Source organism: Coffea arabica, chromosome 2c (genome assembly GCF_036785885.1).
Source record: "Coffea arabica cultivar ET-39 chromosome 2c, Coffea Arabica ET-39 HiFi, whole genome shotgun sequence".
NCBI lineage: Eukaryota > Viridiplantae > Streptophyta > Magnoliopsida > Gentianales > Rubiaceae > Coffea > Coffea arabica.
Window position 1 is genome coordinate 71,627,523 of NC_092312.1, and position 19,486 is coordinate 71,647,008.

The window sequence follows — 19,486 nt, forward strand, 5'->3', positions numbered from 1 at the left end:
TGTGTCAGGATAGAGATAAAAACGTCCTCAATTTCTCTTTCTCATCTAATATTTTCTCCAATTTTCTCTATAAACCTTCCCGCATTTTTTTCTTTCGTTATCTTTCCCTTGTCAAACATAATCTAAGAAGCCAATCTTTATATTAACAGCATCTAAAAAATATGTTTCGCAAGTCGATAATCTTAAGGTAGATGAAGATTATTCTCATCTTTTGAAAGAGTTTGAAGGATAACATAAACAAATATGATAACCTTGAAATTTTTGTAATTGCTTACACTTTTCGTTGCAATTTTCGTATTTTTAAAATTATTTTTTTGAAAAAATATATGCAATAGGTTTGATACATTTAAAAAATTTCGGAGACCAATAATAGTAAGGTCAATAATGGTAAAATTTATTTTAGATAATTATAAGGAAATTATAAAAGTTATGCAATCTTCTTGTGCCTCTATAATAAAAAAAAATTAAAATTTTAGTTAATGTTGGAAACTATAAATTGGATTAGAACTTTCCTTTCTTGTTATCCTACATAGCAATCAGGATAACTAGATGGGAATAATAAAATATCATTATGGTAATAAAATTTGAAAGTGAACTACATTGGAAATGTTTTTTTAGTAAGAATGTTATTTTGACAAAAAACTCGAATTAAGAGCATAAATCGTTGTCAGGTCAATCGTTCTATAACGATATTATAACACCGCCTAAACAAGATATATTACTGCTTTTGTTTTGACAAAACTATAATATATATATATATATATATTGTTGATTCATTCGAACATCTTGACTGCATTTACGTATGTTTCACGGGTCAGATTTCTGCCACCAATCGTTGTCGCATTAACTCTAATAATTATAGTTCCCAAAAAGAGAGAAAAAGAAGAAGAAAACTCTCTGTCATTGCATGTGAAATCTTCCCATCAGAGCCTTCTTTGTAAAGGGGTGAAAGGTTGTCTCGCCAATCGCGATAAGATTTGAGTTTCATTCGACTGGAAATCTTGAGTAGTGACAAACATTCTTGTATACTAAAACGGGCAGCATTTCACGGATTAATCTTTCCTGTACTAACAGTGCATATGTTAGATGAATGATAATTACGTAAAATTTAAATTTGAAATTTAACTATTACACAAATATCATGAATCAAATGATGATAGTATATATATTGTCAGTGATAAAGATTTATTCGTAATTTATTTACCACGTTGTTAAGGTACACTATTTTATTATTAGTAGCTTTTCATTTAAATGAGAGTGTGACATTTCATTTGCTAATTAACTTAAAGATTTTTCTAAAAATGTAACTAAATCGTACCTATCTTAGCATGTAAATGTTATCTAATTTATGATGTGAATACATACAATCACAATTATTATACCCCTGCATTTTAAAATTTTTTCGAATTAATTACATTTTTCGAAAGACTTACACTTAAAATCCCTTTTGACTAGTATTCATTGAACACTCTGTTAGTCAATTTATTAAATCAACAATTACGATAACTTGTTGAATCATCAAGACAGAGGGACTTTCTATGTTGCCACTATAAATTTGATGGTTCATATTATGAATTTGAAATTAAATGCACGAGATTGATAGTAAAACACAATTTTTATGAGTGTAAAAATTTTGACAGTTTGTCTAACGGGGCAGGCGCTCGTTAAGACATATTTCAAGTATTATATTTTTAAAAATATAAGATTAATTAAAAAAAATAAATAAATATAAGGGAGGATAGACGAGATTAAATAGAAAATATATATATATAATAATTATTAGTATGCCTATATATATCCGTCAAGCCAGCTGAATGCTAAGGGCATCCACAATACTATTACACTTTGTGGAGTGTAATCCACATGCCACGTCAGCATTCCACTTTCTCCTCTTTTATTACACTTTCACTCACAATGGATTACACTCCACAAGGTGCAATAGCATAGGTCCACAATTAATCAAATATTTATTTTAATAATGCATAACTCATATCCCATAAATAAATAAAGTAATTTTTAAAACTAATTTTGTTATTTTTAAAAAATAAAGTACTAACTTTCGTTAAATTTTGTACATTTTGAATTTTTTTATTTTCTAAAAATGATATTATTAATTTTTAAGTTTGAATAATATATCTTTTTCTATGTTTCAAAAATAATATATTGTTATTTTTTAAAAAATAATTATGTAGGAAATTAAACAAATATTTGATACTTCAAATGCGAAGATATCATAATAATCCATACTTAATTAATAATTCGGAATGTAATTAGTTGAATTCCATAACATAATATTACATAAGTTAAATCAAATAAAATACAAATAATAACAAAATGAATACTAGTTTTCATTGTCATTGCCTTCGAATCGTTCCCAAATATCAGTGAAAATTATGTCGTTGGAATGTTATATTACCGTTGCCATGGAAAGAAAATTCAACGGATTACACGCATCATATGTATGATGCGTGTAATCCGCATGACACGGCTCCAATGGCCCCATTACACCCCCATTGGAGATGCTCTAAGTGTGTTAATGCATGTTGCACATGCACCCGTTCGAAAAATCCAAATTTTAATGTACCTTTCCACGTTGGTGCCTTAATGGACATTTATTGCAATAGTGCTTAGACTGCATGAGGCAATGTGCACTTGTAAGTTGCAGATCCAAATAGGCAAATTTGTAAGAGGTTTTTAACTCCAAAGTGGCCTTTTCAATTCGTCTGAAATTTTCTGTTATCTACATAAATTGCTTTCATTTTCAAGATAATTAAGGTGGATCTTTCAGCTTAAATATAAAATAGAAGAATCATCCGAGAACGAAGAGAAAGGAAAGATGAATTTAATCTTGAGAAAGCGGCGAATATACAAGTCATCAAAATTTTTTTCATGAAGAATATTTTGAAACAGCATATTTTATTGTCACAAACCTATTTTCTCATGAGTCGATTGCCCATGTCAAATTATGAACTAAATAAAGTAATTGCAGTGCTCCATTCTTAATCTCTCCTTACATCAAAGTTTTCGAAGTAAGCTTGCAATCATATGACATATAAACGCACAAACAACAAAAAGTTCAATTTACAAATATGAATATTTCACTTGAAAAGAATTTTGGAGTAATTTGAAGATACTTGGTTTAATCGTTTCTATGTGACATTTTTTTTTTGTTCATTAGACAATTGATTAAAGTAAAGTATCACTGTCCATCAATTTGCTAGGCATAATTTCAGAAACCTCCCCTGAGGTTTCTGATTGGCTTCTCTCTAAATTTTGAAAATTACATTAACTTCCCTTGAAATTTATTATTTTATAACATCTAGATTCAGCCAATAATTAAAAAGTGATATTAGAAGGCAGAAGATAATATAATTCACCATTACTCCTCATCTACTAAATTGTTTAATTAATCTAATACCAACCCAAACATTAAAAAAATATTATAATTTGTTGTTTATCATCAGAGATTAAATCACATATGGCATAAAAAATAGCATATCATTATATATATTTCACTTAATATAAGATCCAAATTACTCTTTTCAATTACAAACCCTTCATCAAACATGATCAACAACAAATAGTCAAAAAATCTATAACCAAAAAATTATATAGACCGAACTTTAATACCAAAAAAATCTTAGCAACTAACCTTAATATGTTAACAAAAATATTTATGATGTTAAAGTTTGTTCTTTGTAATATTTTGGTTGCAAATTTTTTGATTATTTATTGTTGATCATGTTGATGATGAATATGTAACTGAAAAGCATAATTTGAATAATATACTATTTTTTGATATTATATGTGATTTGATCCCTAATGATAAAAGGCAAGTTTTAGTATATTTTTCTTTAATGTGTGTGGTGGTATAATTAATTGAATAACATGGTAGATGAGGGGTAATGATGAAATCATATTATTTTCTCTCTACTAATATCACACTTTAATTATTGATTGGGTCTAAATGTTACAAAATAATTAACCTCAAGAAAGATTAGTGTAATTTTCAAAACTTAGAGGTAGGCCTGTGAAATTATCAGATACCTGAGGAGGGGTTTCTAAAATTATCCTGGTTTGCTAAGATAAAGTATTGGCACAAGAATGATGGATCAAATCGAGTTGACCCAGTCAAGTCGGGTCAATTCAAGATTCGAATTTTTCTTTGTAATTTTTCAAATGCTTTGTTGACTGCTCATATTAAATATTTTCGCGCTGTCATTTTTCACTTTTACAAGTGTTTCGCGAATGTTACTCACGAAATTAAATAATAAAGGACCTTGATTTTCCAAAGCGTCTCGACTTTCCTTGCCCCTGCATTTGCCATCAGCTTGCAATATCTGCATCCGACTCGCGCGATGCTGGCTGTCCATTTGCTGCTTCTTTTAGCCTTATCGGCTGCAAATATGATATTGAAAAATATGTTGACGATGCAAGCAAGGCAGTGTGTGTAAATAAGGTGTGAATAATAATGAGTAATCTAAACAAACTCTCCATTTGCGGCTTCCACGAAAGCTGCCACTTCAACTCCATTCCTGATTGTAGTTCCAGTCTTGAAGATTTGGTTCTCCATTTCTTTTGCAAACTACAGTTTGAGTTGGCATTTGTATAACTTCCATTGCAGGTTGGATAGTGAATTATTTGCCGCAATTTATTTGCTTGTATCATCGATATATTTTCTTATCACCCTTTTATCCCTTACAGAATATATTAAAAAAGCGCTATATTAATTTTTGTTTCAAAAAATTATCTCAATTAATATACCATCCAAACACACTCGTACGATGTTTTCCCTGCTCGTTGAATATGCTCGTTGTTGGTTATCTGTCCCATGCAAACTAATATATACTAAACATATCTTTTGCTTGGATACCTCATTTTTCTAAATAATATTTCGCTTACATCATAAACACATTTTCCAATTCATCTTTTTATATTTTCAATCACCCTTTTTATCTCACATACATCACATCACAGAAAATGCTACAGTAATTATTCCAGATTAATATTTCAAATAAGACTCCATCCAAACAGATTAGGTATAGAATGATGAAACCTTGTTGCTTATATACCATTTTTAATCTTATCCTTTTTGCTGTTCGTGACTCTATAATTTCCAACTTGCTCATTCTTGGTCATGTACTTCCATGCAAACATATGTATCTTATTAGATACTTTGCCAAATTTTGTTTTCACAACTCTTCGAATATGCTCATTGTTGGTTATGTATTTCCCCATGCAGATTAACGTATCTTATTACATACCCCGTCAGTTCTTATAGAATAATAAGCCTGGCCTCTATGACTTACCTACTGAAGCACGAAAAGTTTTTTATGGTAAACTACCAATTCAAATTAATTGCCAGATCCAACAAAGATTCTACTTGGCGTATTGCTCTCTGCTTCTCATGCTGCTTCAACATACTGGCAACAGATTCAGGATCAAGCCCTTCTTCATGTTGTGCTTCAGTCTGCTGAGAACGAACTTCTTGGAGCAATGCAGCAACCTCCCTGACAAAATCTACCCTTAAGAGAACATTATCGGCTTCGACAGGCATAGCTGGCGCCAACGGTCCTTCATGCTGACAGAACACACAATTCAAGCAAAAGGAACATCCAATCAAAGGAAAGATGTCATGGGCAAGGTTTAAGGTCTGGGATATACAAACACATCTCATTACCAAATTAATTAGCAAATTATAATGTCCAATGCTCACGCTACATGATTAAAGAAAAATAAATGAAGCCATATTGGAACTCCTATAACAAGAATAATAGCAATAACAGTTATAATATTGATAGCAAAGCACATACCAACTCCGCATCAAATCCTGAAAGGATAAGATGTGGAACAGAGATCCAACCATGAGTATAACAACATTCTATGTAAGAGATCGAGTACACAGAGTGATTCACTACAAGAACTTCTGAAGTTTCCCATCACGTTCTAATCTCTAAAATTACGATTCATTTGGAATATATTAAGCAGCTGTCAATGCTATACCTTATCAATGTCAAAACCAGCTGGTGCAAGGATAGTAAATGGGTCCTCCCGTGGAAAGGTATCAAACATTCGCTTTTTGCATGCCTTTAGCCAATCTTGATCATCAAATCCATCATGCATATTTAAAAGATCATTAAGCAGCCTCATGGCAGGTGTAGCCTCCCGTTTCAAAATCTCAGTCTAGGATGTATGCAAAACTCAGTTAATCAGATACCAAAGATAGACAAAAAGGAGGAAAAAACCGCTAAAAAAGAGTACCTAAAGAAAAACGAAAGAGACATCCAAACATGAAGCTAGGGCACATCTTTTAACGAATGTGGAGTAAACTGCTGGTAAACAATGACTCTAAATTCATGATAATCAAGAGCAGAGATACAAATTGGAACAAATTTGTTTTAATGTGTTGTTCTTATCCAAACATTATGCCTACAACTGCAACAAGATTGTACCCGCTTAAAGTTAAAGTGCATTTCATCCTGGTATTTGGGTTTTTCTTATATGTGAAGAATCATTTCGGATAGTGAAAGGCATAGAATTAGGTCAACAAAAACCAACAAGTTCTAGAGTTCAACCTTGCTCATGTTCTATACAAGAGTTATAGGACATGAGCTGAATCAAGTTATAACCCCACAATTCATGTCACAGTCACTGATTAAGTTCCATTCATCCAAGCAAGACCAAGAGAGGAAACTCAATAGAAATATCACAAAAATCCTGTACTTTGTGTCTAATGCAGCCAGTTAGTACAATTTTAATACCTCAACCCGCCTGTACAAGAGATCAAGACTTCGAACTGCATCTTTTTCATCCTGGGAAGATGTATGAGTAATCAATCACTAGTTTCACAGCTGATCAGATAAGAAGAACAAAATAGGAGAGACAGCTATATATATATATATATATATATATATCAGAAAATGCTTCACAGATGTAATTTTAAGTCCTTTAACAACATTTTGTGCCACTGCAATATGTTTGCTCGTTAAAGAATATTGCTTCGAGGCAGTAGGATGTAATAAATAGGTGCTCTTGCACTGAATTGTTCAGATATCTTTCAATAATTAACTACTACTTAGATTCCATCAGAAGAAGTGTCATGATGAGATCCCTGTTAAAAATTCCAGAGGGCAGTAGCGGAATATTTTGTCCAGTACAGCATATGCCACCTTAAAGGAAAACCATAGATAACCAGGAAAAGTTGCAATAAGTGAAAAACGTACATCACGCCGAGCAAGATCAAGCCGATTCCATATGACCATCAGAACAATTTCATTAAGCTCCCCTTTCTCAGCAGCTTCCTCAATTTTCTACTTGCAAAGACCAACAAGTAGTATCAATATGTTTTCAAAACACAGGAAGAAAGGAAGAGATTACTTGCTACGGAAAAACCTCCAACTTTTTAGGTAAGTCTATAAACTTGTAAGACACTTGCTCAAACTCGCTCTTGCCAGATTATCACAGATTGGAGACCAAGGAGGTCCATCCTGTTATCAACTGATTATACAATACATAGTGATATACCTCTTCCACTTCCTCGGCTGATTTAATAAAGCTGGCAACCAGTTTCTTGGCCTTGAGAAGCTCTTCCTGGGGATAGTCTTTCATCCTCAATCCAATCTCCCTGTATTCTTCAACCTTTCTTTCTTCTTCCTCTTCCTCCTCTCTACGCTTTTGATGAAATTCCTTAGTTTTCTGACGTTGCCGGGCTTGCCATTCCTAACCTGATAAAAGTTAGACCCCAGCTCTCAAACAACACCTAAAATGACTATATTTTTATGCAGGTACACGCACTATTCACCAACTAAAGCTTTTATTTTTGTTTTGTTTTTCTTTTCAAAAAACAAAATTTAACCCAGTATGCAAATTGCACTGTTAACCAAAGATAACAAAATAGAAACCTGAAATCAGATACTCAAGAACAAAGAGAGAGAGAGAGAGAGAGAGAGAGAGAGAGAGAGGGCAATGCACATACATCATCATAAAACTCTTTGGGAAGCCCATAAAGGTCTTGCTCTTCTACGTTCTTGCTCCTACAGACCGCTGCTTGGCGAACCAACCCAAAAAAGGAAAAAAAGAAGAGTAAAAATAATTAGAAAGGAAAAATGAGGATCGGGGTAAATTGCCAAAGCAAAGCAAATAGGGGGACACAAACCTGGGGTAGGGGGGAGCCTGATCCTTTCCAAAGAAGTTGGGCATAAAACAGGAGTTAGAGTTGTGCAAAGGGCAGGAGTGGATGGCGGCAAAGCCGAGAAGATGGGAGTAGGAGCGCCACCTAGCCGCAAAACTGCTGCTTCCATTTGGGAGTCGCCTAGGGAAGAAATTAAAGAGTATTATTGCTGCGGTTCTAGAGTTATATCACTAAATCTTTCCATTTCCAATCGTAATTTAAAGAAAACACTGACACTCTAAAGCTAGGAACTCGACTTCCAGAAAATGAATTTCAGCTGAAATTCAGGTGACATGCTTACAGTGAAATAGATTTTGTGGAAATCTGGCTTCAAATTCTTGAGGAAATGGAGCTATTTCGCTGCTGAATGAAATATTTACAATGGCTCAGAGATGATGAAGAAGGCGACACTAGGAACACAACGCAGCTAGACTTGCGCCAAGCAAAACTCAGGGAAGGCGGGAGTCAGCTGAGGCGAGGCCTTGATGGCGAAGGAAGCTTTTCTAGAATTGTGTTGGGCCGCTTGGCTTTTGGTAGATTGAGAGGTGTTTGGTAAGTGATGTTGGTGCAAATGGAAGGTGTTTGAATCCTTTAACCATGAAATTTTGGGCTCAAAATCATGGAAATGGAAAAAATAACGTTGGGAGGGCTTCCCTGCAAGGGATCCGACCCAGCTCGAACAGGATTAGTCGCATGTCAGTTATACCTAAAAAAAAGAGTGAGTTTCAAGATGAGGAATGTTTCAATCATTTTTTTTTTCTTGAAAGGTCAATTAATAGTTTCATAAATCCCTTCTATTGATTTTATTATTAATTACTATATGGTAGGGTTTAATTTATCTATTGTTTCATTACATAAATTCATTCTAAAATCACTCTATGGGTTATAATTAAACTCAATATTATTCTCCAATTTATTTATACCCATAGTGTTAATAATGGTAGAATTTGAACCAAACAGTCCATTTTTTTTATTGCACTGGATAAAGTGCTTATTAATATAATACTATTGTTTGGATATGTGTACAAGTATATCATTGGTGCGTACAACTTATTTCATTGACTAATAGGTAACTTTAAAACTTTAAAATGTTTTGAATTACCAAAGTTGATATTTTATGTTTTGAAAAAAATAAAATTTATTCAAGAAAAGCACCAATTGTTTGCTCTTGCTAAAAGTGCTCTTGAGACCTTATTCTCGTTTGTTTTAAATTTTGTAATATCTGATTATGAAAAATGATTATGGAGACTGGTAAAAATAAACAAAAGTTACTTTTTGATGCATTATGAATTCTAACTTTTTTGGACCATTAAAAATCTATAATTTAAATACAAAAGTAAAAGACAACATTTAAAAATACAAAATAAAATCAGATCCTATAAATACAAAAGTAAAAGACAACATTTAAAAAATTAATTATTTATAATTAGAATCTATAATCAACGAAAATCAATTCTAGTCCATAAATTTAGACATTTATATCTGCTAAACACTTAAAAGTGTTTCTATCACTTAAAAATACTTCTTTTGTAGATATCGCAATTCTAAACAGGACCTTCCTAAATGTTTTTTTAGTTATGTACCAAATTACTAAATACAAATACCATCGTAATAAATTTCTAATCAAACTTTCGATTTGTTTTTGAAGCAAAATGAATTATTGTCATCCATTTCATTGTCTTAAATCTTAATATTACCTTGGCTTTGCCACAAAAACAATAATGACTAAAATGTAGAAAGCCTTTTTTCTATCAATTTTTCAAAAAAAAAATCAATATTATCAACAATAGCATGAAATCTCAATCCTTTTCCAACAAATTGTGGAGAAAATTAAGATAGATTGAATGCCAAAGAAAAAGAAAAAGAAAAAGAAAAGGGATAGGGCTAAGAATTCTGGGTCGGGGATGATGGGCCTTGATCCATCGACATAATTTAATTTATGTTCGGACCAAAATGCCCTTACAATTTCATCAAATTTCACCTCTGCATCTAGGGTTTAGATATTCTTCAACCAGCGTGTATTTGTAGGCAGCGAAACCCTAGTTCTCGCGGCTGGAGAGATACAGAGAGGAGGAAAAATGGTGTCGCTGAAGCTTCAGAAGCGCTTAGCAGCAAGCGTACTCAAGTGCGGGAAGGGAAAGGTGTGGCTTGACCCGAATGAAGTCAGCGAAATCTCCATGGCCAATTCCAGTTAAGCATCATCCTCTACTAATTTTGCCGAAATATGGAACTTTTTTTTTTCTATATTTTTATGATTTTCTCTTATTTTCTTCCTAATTAGTGTTCATTCGACAAATTTTCCTATTTTTATCCGGATTTCCTAGGTTTTGTTTTCAGAATATGGATTTGAATTTGTGAAAAATTGGATGGTTTAGTTCCAGGATTCCCTTTTTCGGGGGAAAATTAGGTGTAGTCTAGGAGGGGCTTGACCATAATTGATTGGTTCTGGGCACATGAATCGCTCTGCGATACTCATCTACCTGGCCAGCCTAGTACATCGTCTGCTGCTGACCCCAAGGAGGATGATTTCTGCTTTGGAATAAATTACTAATTCAAAGATTATCTTTTTGGTGTGAAATATCTTGTCAAACTATTTGATCAGTGTAGCCCTTGAGTTTGGACGACTTTCTGCTTGGATTTTCTTTCAGAGGTGTCATCAATGGCAAGCTAAAGCCTCTGGGTACATTCTGTTGCTTTATGGAGTTTGACTTATTCATTTGGGAGTTTAGAGTTTATTAATCTTCTTCTGGACAAGGATAAAATGTTTGGGGTTGGAATTGCAACTGAGGTTTTGATATGCAATTACAATTTGTAGCCTTTTTCTCTTTTCTTTTTGGTTTAGCTTGTCAAGAGGTACAGTTTGGCATGAGATTTGTGAAGATTGGTTTTAACATGGAGTTGAGGTGGTAGTGCTCATGCAATCAAATTGGTTTTGAAGCATTTCCATTTAGAGTGTAAGACTTGAACAAGGAGAACTTGGTGGGATGACCTGGTGTGGTTTTCTGTTGTAGGTAAAATTCAAACTGAAGAGAAAGAATGAGGAATATGGATGATAAAGAAGGAGAAATTGCTGCCTAAAAGCTTGTTGTTTTCCCAGGTTGAATTATCTATGCAGTCCATGTTTCTTTGGACAATGGCTACGTATGATATTACCTTTAGTACAGGATGGCTATAGAATTAAAAACTTAAAATATCTCCATCATATACTTGATAGATGATGTTGAACGTGTTCTCGTACTTGCTATTGTGCTCTTCTTGCAAGCACCTTTGAATGAGTTGATTTCAGTTCTCGTGTTTCATAAAGTTTCTTCATACTAAGTGTTCTTCTATATCGTGGCAGTTTCATTCTTAAATAGCATTTATTGGACTAACATTAAATGGAAACTGAGCTTTTGTTTCTTGCTAATTGGTTGTGCTCATGGATTGAGTGACACTTTCATCCTTTGGGTGCAGGGCAAAACATTAGGAAATTGGTCAAGGATGGGTTTATTATTAGAAAACCGACAAAGATTCATTCTCGCTCTCGTGCACGCAGAATGAAGGAGGCGAAGAGAAAGGGACGCCATTCTGGATATGGTAATTGCTGTTGATAATATTGTGGAGCATTTTGCTCTGTCCTCCTCTTTTCATTACCATTGTCGAGCAGTTGCTGGCATGTTTATGCACGTGTATCCAGTGGATATGCTGCATTATAACTTCTTAAACTGGAAATGTCTCCCTCACTTTTAAAGCAGTTTTTGTGGATGACTGATTATCAATGTTCTAGGTAAACGCAAGGGTACAAGGGAAGCAAGGCTTCCTACAAAAATCCTCTGGATGAGGAGAATGCGTGTCCTCAGGCGTTTGCTTCGGAAGTACAGGGAGGCCAAGAAGATTGATAAACATATGTATCATGACATGTACATGAAAGTGAAGGGTAATGTCTTTAAGAACAAGCGAGTGCTAATGGAAAGTATCCACAAGACAAAGGCTGAGAAGGCAAGAGAAAAGACATTGTCTGATCAGTTTGAGGCCAAGCGAGCCAAGAACAAGGCAAGCAGGGAAAGGAAAATAGCCAGGAGAGAAGAGCGTTTGGCCCAGGTATGTTTGGCATTTGAAACCAAAATTCTTTCAATCTAAAGCCACAAAATCTATTCTTTCCCAGGTTATTCTCTGTATCCACAGTGCTTTTCATGCCTTTGCGTTCTATTAGTATTTGTTTAGAAATTCGATTGTTGAATATCATGACACATTTGATATTTAGTTTAAATGATGCTGGCTATTTAATCATGCTCTTTCCAAGTCTAAAAGCAAGTTAATTCATTATGTTACATAATGTCATGCGGATTTGTCAATGCATTTTGTCTTGAACTTGTTAACTGGATATGCTCTTTAATTGGTGACTCTGTGCAGGGACCTGGGGCAAAAGCACCACCAGCACCTGCTTCTCAGCCAACAGAGTGAGCAATTTGTCCTTCAAACATGGTATAAAGTAATCATTCTTGTATGCGATTTTACTAAGAAATACTAATTTTCTTCTTGCAGGGGAACAAAGAAGTCGAAGAAGTGATCTGTTGGAATTAATTATATATGGCCGTGCTGAAGCCACCTATTTGGCTAGTCAAGTTTTGTCTAGTTTCATGTTACTTTTATTCCTAAATTATGGTCAAGGGCCTCTCTATAAACTTGGAAGTTTGTTTGTAAGTTCAGATTGTTTTTGTTGGTGAATGGTGCTGAATGGTGAAAACTTATTTCTGTTTACTAATTGAACTCGTATTAGGTGTGAGTTTATTCTGCGAGACTGTTGAGATTTTTACTGAATGCGCTTTCCTTATTTTCATTTGTGCTATGGGTACCCACCAACCCGTTTTCTTCCTTTTTTCCTCCCCTCATCCCAAGTCTTAAAGGCCTTAGCTTCTGTAACCAAAGACTTCTCGTCTGATAATATGGCGTCAAGATGAGTTTTAACTCTGCTAATTGAGGCATAGTGACGAGTAAGTTTTTTGTCGCGTAAATATTGAGAAGAGGGAACCTCTGTTGGTCTTGAACTTCCCAAGACATTTGTACATTTTGACTGGCCTTGAGATGACGGAATACGCATGGAGAGACGGAAGTTTATGACTTTTATGGAAGCTTAATTCTGGTGAATTAAGCTTCCATCATCCAAAGTAAGATTTGGACAGTAATTCGCCATTGAAGAGCCATGATTATGTTGCATGCCCAAGTCCAATACTTTATTTACTACTGCACGAGTCTTGCCCTGCTTGGTAAGCATATGAATGTTGGCGCTGCATCTCCTAAAGATACTATAAATGATCAAATCCATCGATCAAAAAACTCTGCTGGGGCGGCCGGAAAAGTCTAGCTTCATTCTGCAACTACCTTTCCGCTAACATACTAATCGAACAAGAACTCTTTTATGCTGAAAGAGTTGTTGGCTCTCCTTGTGGGATTAAAATCTTTTAGTTGCTGAAATGAGGTCCCTCGAAGTGATTTCAATAATCTATGAGACCAGATGCTTCATGGGAATTTTTTTTTGACTTTTCTTCAAAAGTAAACTCTTTTCAGTTAGCCACCTTAAAACAGAATAAAGCATCGAATCCGGTGAAGAGCGCGTGAAATCGTTATTCCAAAGTTCGTGGATTGTGGCGCCTTTTACCCACCGTTAGCCATTAGGCAACTGTCATACGCGCCTTATCATCTCTCTCTGTAAAGGTTTCTGCTTTCATAGGTTAATGGCAACAGCCCACAATTTGAAGCCTGCAATTGTAGTCTCCAGCATCCCTTTTCCCCAATACTCTTCATTTACTAGTACAACTCCCCATCTCTCTAGATTCTTTGGTACTGACCTTTCCAAAATTAGCCGCCCACAAAAGCTGCTGCCATCAATGCTGCTTCTGTCAAGGAGACGATTGGTTCTGCCTTCAGTTTCTGGAATGTGGGAGGCCTTGACCGGCGGTAGCTCAGCTCGTGAAGCTGTGATGGCAATTAGACGTGGAATGCTTCTCTTCAGACAGGTAGTTTTTGGTACTTTCTTTAATTTTTTATGCTAATTGAATTCTTATTTATCTTGGTTGATAATCTTATCTCTGTCAGTTGCAATGTTTGTTTGGTTGAAGGGTGATGTGCTGGGGTCGTTGGTGGAATTTGACAGGGCAATTGAACTTGATCCTCGACAGAAAGCCCGTGAGTCAACCGTAATATGGGATAGCAAAAACATAAATGTGTACAATTTAACACCAAAATGATCAGTTTACAACGGCAATCAAACTAATGGGAAGTTCGAAGTGAATGGTTTTTTTTTTTTTTTTTTTTTGTTTTTATGTCCGCCATCGTTTCACTAGGATTTCGGAGAAGTATATAACCAGCCGCTGACGTTGTGGGTTTTAACTAAATATGTTGTTGTCCGGAATTTATGGCGAATATCCAACACCGTCATGCATCAAGCGTCCAACTTCTCTGTCTTACTTTGTATAATTTTCAAAGTTTTATGCTAGAGGTTGCGCAGGGTTGATTTCCCGAGTTTTGATGAATGTTAAGATTTGTGGAAAAGCTTTTGGTTATATAGTAATTTAGGTGCTTTTTATGACTAATCAGATCTTTGGCAGAGGGGACTGTCGTTATACTACCTTGACAGGTATTGGATTGATTTATTACCTGCGCTTTGCATTTTGATTCTTTTCTCTTTGCTCTCTAGATAAGATATTTACTTCATTCTCCCTAGGTTTGAGGAAGGTGCAGAGCAGTTTCGGTTGGATGTTGCTCAAAACCCAAATGATACAGAGGAATCAATATGGTGTTTCCTTTGTGAAGCTCAATTATATGGAGTAGATGAAGCAAGAAGAAGGTATCTTGAGGTAAATCAACAATTAGCAGCTCGATTCAGAACCGTCGTATCCTTTCCAAGAAGGAAGATTTTAGATGACCGTGTGTGCTCGTTAGAGTCATTTTAGACACGTCATCTAGATTAAGAGAACCTAAAGGGCTGCTAAATATTTAGATTTCAATATGCACTATGCTCTCTTGGACATGTTGCAGCCGCAGCCTGGAACTACTACGTGTAAAATACTTTAGTCTATTGCTTGAGGTAATTTTGTCTTTGAAAAACGAAAGAAGATTCAAGTTTTTAAAGACATTTCTGGGTTTAATTCTGTTTCCGATTTTCTGAGCCCTTCATAAGACATTTTGGCTTCCATCTTTTCACTTGAACTGATAAGTACTGCATTTGAACAGTTTAGTTAATACATGCAGGTTGGTAGAGACCCTCGTCCTGTCATGAGAGAGGCATACAGCATGTTCAAGGATGGTGGTGATCCAGAAAAGGTCTGGACTGATGTTGGTTCCAGTTTAGGATAACTAATCAATCTGTAGCTCGTCTAAGACCTTGATTTTCCTTGGGAATACATAAAAAAAAGTTCTATTTTTCCTGAAGTTAAGTGCTAATTAAATTGTTACTTGGGAGTAGATTCTTCCATACAAACAGTGTGTTTTGTACATGGTTACTTTATCACCTAATTGATATGGGGATACTCTTAGTCTATGTGTCTAAGCTATTCAGGGCAATGCTTTAGCTAATTAACCGATTTCTTTGCATAGCTTGTGGCTGCATTTTCTGGCGGACGGGAGAATGAGTATTTCTATGCTTCTCTATATGCTGGACTTTATTATGAATCCCAGGTATTACAGTTGCGGTCCTAAAACATTCTTCCAATTTGTGATTTAGGTATCATCAGAGCCTTCTGCAATAAGTTTAGAACAAGAACTTTTGAGTAGTGTAGATGTTGATTCCAAGATATATTGAGGGCTGATGAAATAACTTTACGTCATGTTGACCTTTGCAGCCTTGATATATTTCTGCAATGAAATGTTTCCAAAAGTAGCCCGTTAATGAAACTTTCGTGGTCATATAATGTATAAACATTGAAGGAAAATGACACACATTTAATCAATTGCTTATACAATGTTTGCTGTATCTAATCACTTAATCACTTAGTGGTTTAAGGGAACGGACAAATAAGGTGGTCCACTGATCACAAAGGAGGATGTCGTCCAAGTACTCTTCAACATTGACACTTTGAACCATCATATTCGGTGCACATTCTGTCACTCAGTTGTTGGCTATCCTACTTGGGTGACACTTGGAGCACCCCTTTGTTGAACTAAGATTTACCAATAGAGACTGAACAAGTTTATTTCTATGCTGGATGTTCTACATGGAAGTGTTATGCTGTAATTGTGAAGGTCAATTACTTGCCTCGTTACTATGTTTGGAAGGTCATTAGCATGCAGTTTTCTCTTACGCAGGACAAACAGGATGAAGCAAAACGTCACATTGTTGCTGCTTGTCAATCTCCTTATGGACTCAGGTCTGCTAACAGAATATCTGCCCATAGTCTATAATTTGCTCAACTTCAAGCTTCATTTAAATGGTAAAATACCAAAATTTTTTTGTTCTTTGGTATCCCTCAGGTCCGATGACTACATGGCTTCTCTTGCCAAAGTGCATTGCCTGTGTAGAAATTGGGGCTCCGCTTAGAATACAACCATGACCCGGCAAGGTTTGATCAATATTTTCCTGAGTGCTTTCAACAGATTCTGATTCTAGGTTCCCTATGTATTGCTTGGCTTGATTAGCAGGATGCAATCAGGATACTATTGGAAATGAATCTAAAGGATCTCCTTAGCGTACATCACGTATGATCTTCAGGCACCTCATCATAGAAACCTGAGCTCTGCAATCTGTTGTTAAGAAGGGTCCATAGACCTCATCGTGGAATTTTACTCGTGACTTCTTGCTGACTATCAAAATCTTCTGTGAGGAGGGGATATAAAAACCATTGCGTATGCTGCATCACTCAGTTGTTGCAGAAAGTACCATAGATGAAGTTGTTTCACGCAAGTTCAAAGAACACCCTGTTAGGAATTTCTGTATTGTGTAATATGCCTAGTACATGCTCTATCAGTTGGTGGTTAACTAGCTCAATTCTGCATATCTAGTGGCTTCATACACGCAGACGTGTGAATGTATCATGTAAATATTTTGATTTCGATAAATATCATGCATTACAATTTTGCACCTTTCGGAAAGCAGGATACTTGCAGTGCAGCAACTAGCAACTAAATAGGAAGGTAACTGACGAAACTGGCTTCTTGTGAATTGTGATTGTGATTGCAGGGCTTCTTTTTCTTTTGCTTTTCCGTTGGACATTTGACACCAGCAGTTTGTAAGACCAAAACAAATAAGCAGGAGCTGTCGTGAGAATTTTGTGTATTCATCTGCCCGAGCTTCTTTGATCTCCTCCTCCTTTTCTCCTGTCTTGTTTGAGAAAAACATGACAGTTTAAGCAGTGATTCGGAGGGAACTGTAACAATCTCATTATCATCGTTTAGAGGGCTTTTGTATTCTGCCACCCAAAACCATAAGCATATCAAAGAAAACACAAATCATTCTAATGCAACAGCTCTTTTTCCTTTACTATGGTCTAATTCGTGTAATTGAACCACGATTCTACACTTAATGGATGCTTTCTAGTCAATTCTTAATTGTTCCCTTTAAGGTTATGATGATATAAAATCTTGCTCATTATGGACTCTATCTAGAATGGATGAACGAGTCCATCTCTATACCAAGGCTTTGTCCATCTCTATCTGTTCTTTCTACTCTTCAATTTGCCGTCATTTCACTCAAACCAAAATTATTTCTTTGAGGGTTGGATAAATGAGCATCTCACAAGAAAGTACTCCATAGATATTGGCTGGAGTGAAAAGTGAAAAGGGTCTTCCCTAATGGGAAAGGAAAGGCCAACAATCAAGCACTTCAATTATAATAATATGACTAGGAATCTGGAATATGCTCTTCATCATACAATAATGAATTTTGCTTCTTATTGATTTGGCTCTTCAAGCTATTCTAAAGGTAGGAAACAAAGAAAAGATAGTTTAGGTTAGGACGTCTTTGCCATTATGTACATCAAACACTATATACTACTATTTATTCTCATCATTTATGTTTCTAGTCCTAATGATCTTAAATGCGAAACATGAGCTATAAATTACCTCAAAACATTAATAAGCACTGCCTAGGTCCCCATAATTAGAATGTGACATGCTAGTATCCTTTTTGTTTGAATGTTGTATTAAAGCATGTTAGCTTAAAATTTTCTAATGCCCCGTATGATTCGTACAAATATCACTATAAATTTTTTTTTTTTAGTTAATTTTTCTCTAATAGGAGAGGGGGATGGATTTTAAAACACTGGAAAAGAAACAGTAGTTGGAGTCGTTCTGAAAGCTAATCCCTCGATGCCTATAATTTTTTAAATCTCGACGTTAATCACTGTACTCTAAAGTTATCTTCACACAAACTAGCCTATAAACTTTTGTTACATTATCCTAGGAATTCTTGCTGTGTACACACAACACCAATCTAAATAGTTGATGGCAATAGAAAAGTTTGTGTATCATATCCATTCTGATGATTATCCTGCCCATCTCCATTAACATATATACACCAAATTTCCCTCTCAGCACGCAATATTATAGAATCCCTTTAGTGTTTGGTGGGAGATGCTGTTACTTGCGGGTGGAAAACACAGGAATCAGTTAGCTAATGATTGGATCCAAAGATTATTACTAAAATACTAAAGGCATAAAAGGGTATCTTACCATGATAAGCAATATATAACCTTTACAGCATATTCTCGCTTGTAAGCACAAAAATATTGGATATTCTGTACTGGATTCTACTCGGCACGTTCCGTATTCGACAATTCGTTCTTGAAATGACAAAGTTAGCCTGCCAATACTACAATTGATTCATTGTAGCCTTGAGAGTTTAGACTTTCAGTCCCAGCCCCCACTTTCAAGAAATTTGACCTTTTCTTTTTTTGAGTGATTGGAACTAGCCGAAATCTGATTCAGCAGACATGCTAGATCCCTTCAACATATGAGAATATTCCAAATCACAATTCCAATGCCATTACTTAACTCTAAGTGACCTTCTATGCCATGCTGTTTGTCATGATGGGGTAGGAGGTCAAGATTATGCTTGTCATTTAATCATGACGGTTACTTTTAAGTGATTTTGTTGGACGTGGATTAGACTCCCACTTTCCTTATGTTAGACAGGAATAGATTATATAAATGTTATCGTTGCAATAAAAAACTAGTAACCTTTCTGTATTGTTGTCATTTCTTTTATATAATCACTTTTTTCATATATATGTATATATATATATATAGCTAACTCAAAATATTAAATTAAATTATATAAAAGACGTACAATATCAAGCGCAAATATGGCCCCAAATATCGTATGAGTGATAATATATCATGCAA

At 35.0% G+C, this 19,486-nt stretch overlaps 3 protein-coding genes across 7 annotated transcripts; 2 read left to right on the plus strand and 1 right to left on the minus strand.

Annotated features, from left to right (window-relative positions):
- Positions 1-5,207: 5,207 nt before the first annotated feature.
- LOC113727743 (protein PALE CRESS, chloroplastic-like) lies at positions 5,208-8,832 on the minus strand. The gene is made up of 8 exons (XM_027252065.2): positions 8,472-8,832; positions 8,156-8,311; positions 7,976-8,043; positions 7,525-7,719; positions 7,224-7,310; positions 6,762-6,812; positions 6,004-6,183; positions 5,208-5,581 (listed from the first exon to the last, which is right to left on the minus strand). The coding sequence occupies exons 2-8, from the start codon at positions 8,298-8,300 to the stop codon at positions 5,342-5,344; spliced, it is 966 nt and encodes a 321-aa protein (XP_027107866.1). The 5' UTR covers positions 8,301-8,311; positions 8,472-8,832; the 3' UTR covers positions 5,208-5,341.
- A 1,345-nt stretch (positions 8,833-10,177) lies between these two features.
- LOC113727744 (large ribosomal subunit protein eL19z) lies at positions 10,178-12,940 on the plus strand. The gene is made up of 5 exons (XM_027252066.2): positions 10,178-10,360; positions 11,624-11,746; positions 11,937-12,250; positions 12,563-12,609; positions 12,695-12,940. Exons 1-5 carry the CDS (start codon positions 10,249-10,251, stop codon positions 12,717-12,719), a joined length of 621 nt encoding a protein of 206 aa, XP_027107867.2. The 5' UTR covers positions 10,178-10,248; the 3' UTR covers positions 12,720-12,940.
- A 126-nt stretch (positions 12,941-13,066) lies between these two features.
- Positions 13,067-17,236, plus strand: LOC113727745 (uncharacterized). Of its 5 annotated transcripts, XM_072076335.1 has the most exons (10): positions 13,067-14,166; positions 14,269-14,335; positions 14,747-14,786; positions 14,874-15,006; positions 15,150-15,236; positions 15,401-15,472; positions 15,746-15,826; positions 16,439-16,515; positions 16,619-16,707; positions 16,787-17,236. In XM_072076335.1, the coding sequence occupies exons 1-9, from the start codon at positions 13,885-13,887 to the stop codon at positions 16,683-16,685; spliced, it is 906 nt and encodes a 301-aa protein (XP_071932436.1). In that variant the 5' UTR covers positions 13,067-13,884; the 3' UTR covers positions 16,686-16,707; positions 16,787-17,236. The 5 variants fall into 5 exon arrangements, with proteins under 5 accessions (XP_071932436.1, XP_071932435.1, XP_027107868.2 ...); XM_072076334.1 differs by having other exon boundaries at positions 16,619-17,236; XM_027252067.2 differs by having other exon boundaries at positions 16,454-16,515; positions 16,619-17,236.
- The last annotated feature ends 2,250 nt before the right edge of the window (positions 17,237-19,486 follow it).

Coding starts and splice junctions, on each gene's coding strand:
- LOC113727743 (XM_027252065.2), bottom strand. CDS start 8,300: ATGGAAGCAGCAGTTTTGCGGCTAGGTGGCGCTCCTACTCCCATCTTC. Junction 7,720..7,975: donor CCAAAGAGTTTTATGATGAT/GTATGTGCATTG, acceptor TTATCAGGTTAG/GAATGGCAAGCCCGGCAACG. Junction 7,311..7,524: donor CAGCCGAGGAAGTGGAAGAG/GTATATCACTAT, acceptor CTTTGCAAGTAG/AAAATTGAGGAAGCTGCTGA.
- LOC113727744 (XM_027252066.2), top strand. CDS start 10,249: ATGGTGTCGCTGAAGCTTCAGAAGCGCTTAGCAGCAAGCGTACTCAAG. Junction 11,747..11,936: donor GGGACGCCATTCTGGATATG/GTAATTGCTGTT, acceptor TCAATGTTCTAG/GTAAACGCAAGGGTACAAGG. Junction 12,251..12,562: donor GAGAAGAGCGTTTGGCCCAG/GTATGTTTGGCA, acceptor GACTCTGTGCAG/GGACCTGGGGCAAAAGCACC.
- LOC113727745 (XM_072076334.1), top strand. CDS start 13,885: ATGGCAACAGCCCACAATTTGAAGCCTGCAATTGTAGTCTCCAGCATC. Junction 14,336..14,746: donor TGATCCTCGACAGAAAGCCC/GTGAGTCAACCG, acceptor ATGACTAATCAG/ATCTTTGGCAGAGGGGACTG. Junction 15,827..16,438: donor GACTTTATTATGAATCCCAG/GTATTACAGTTG, acceptor ATTAGCATGCAG/TTTTCTCTTACGCAGGACAA.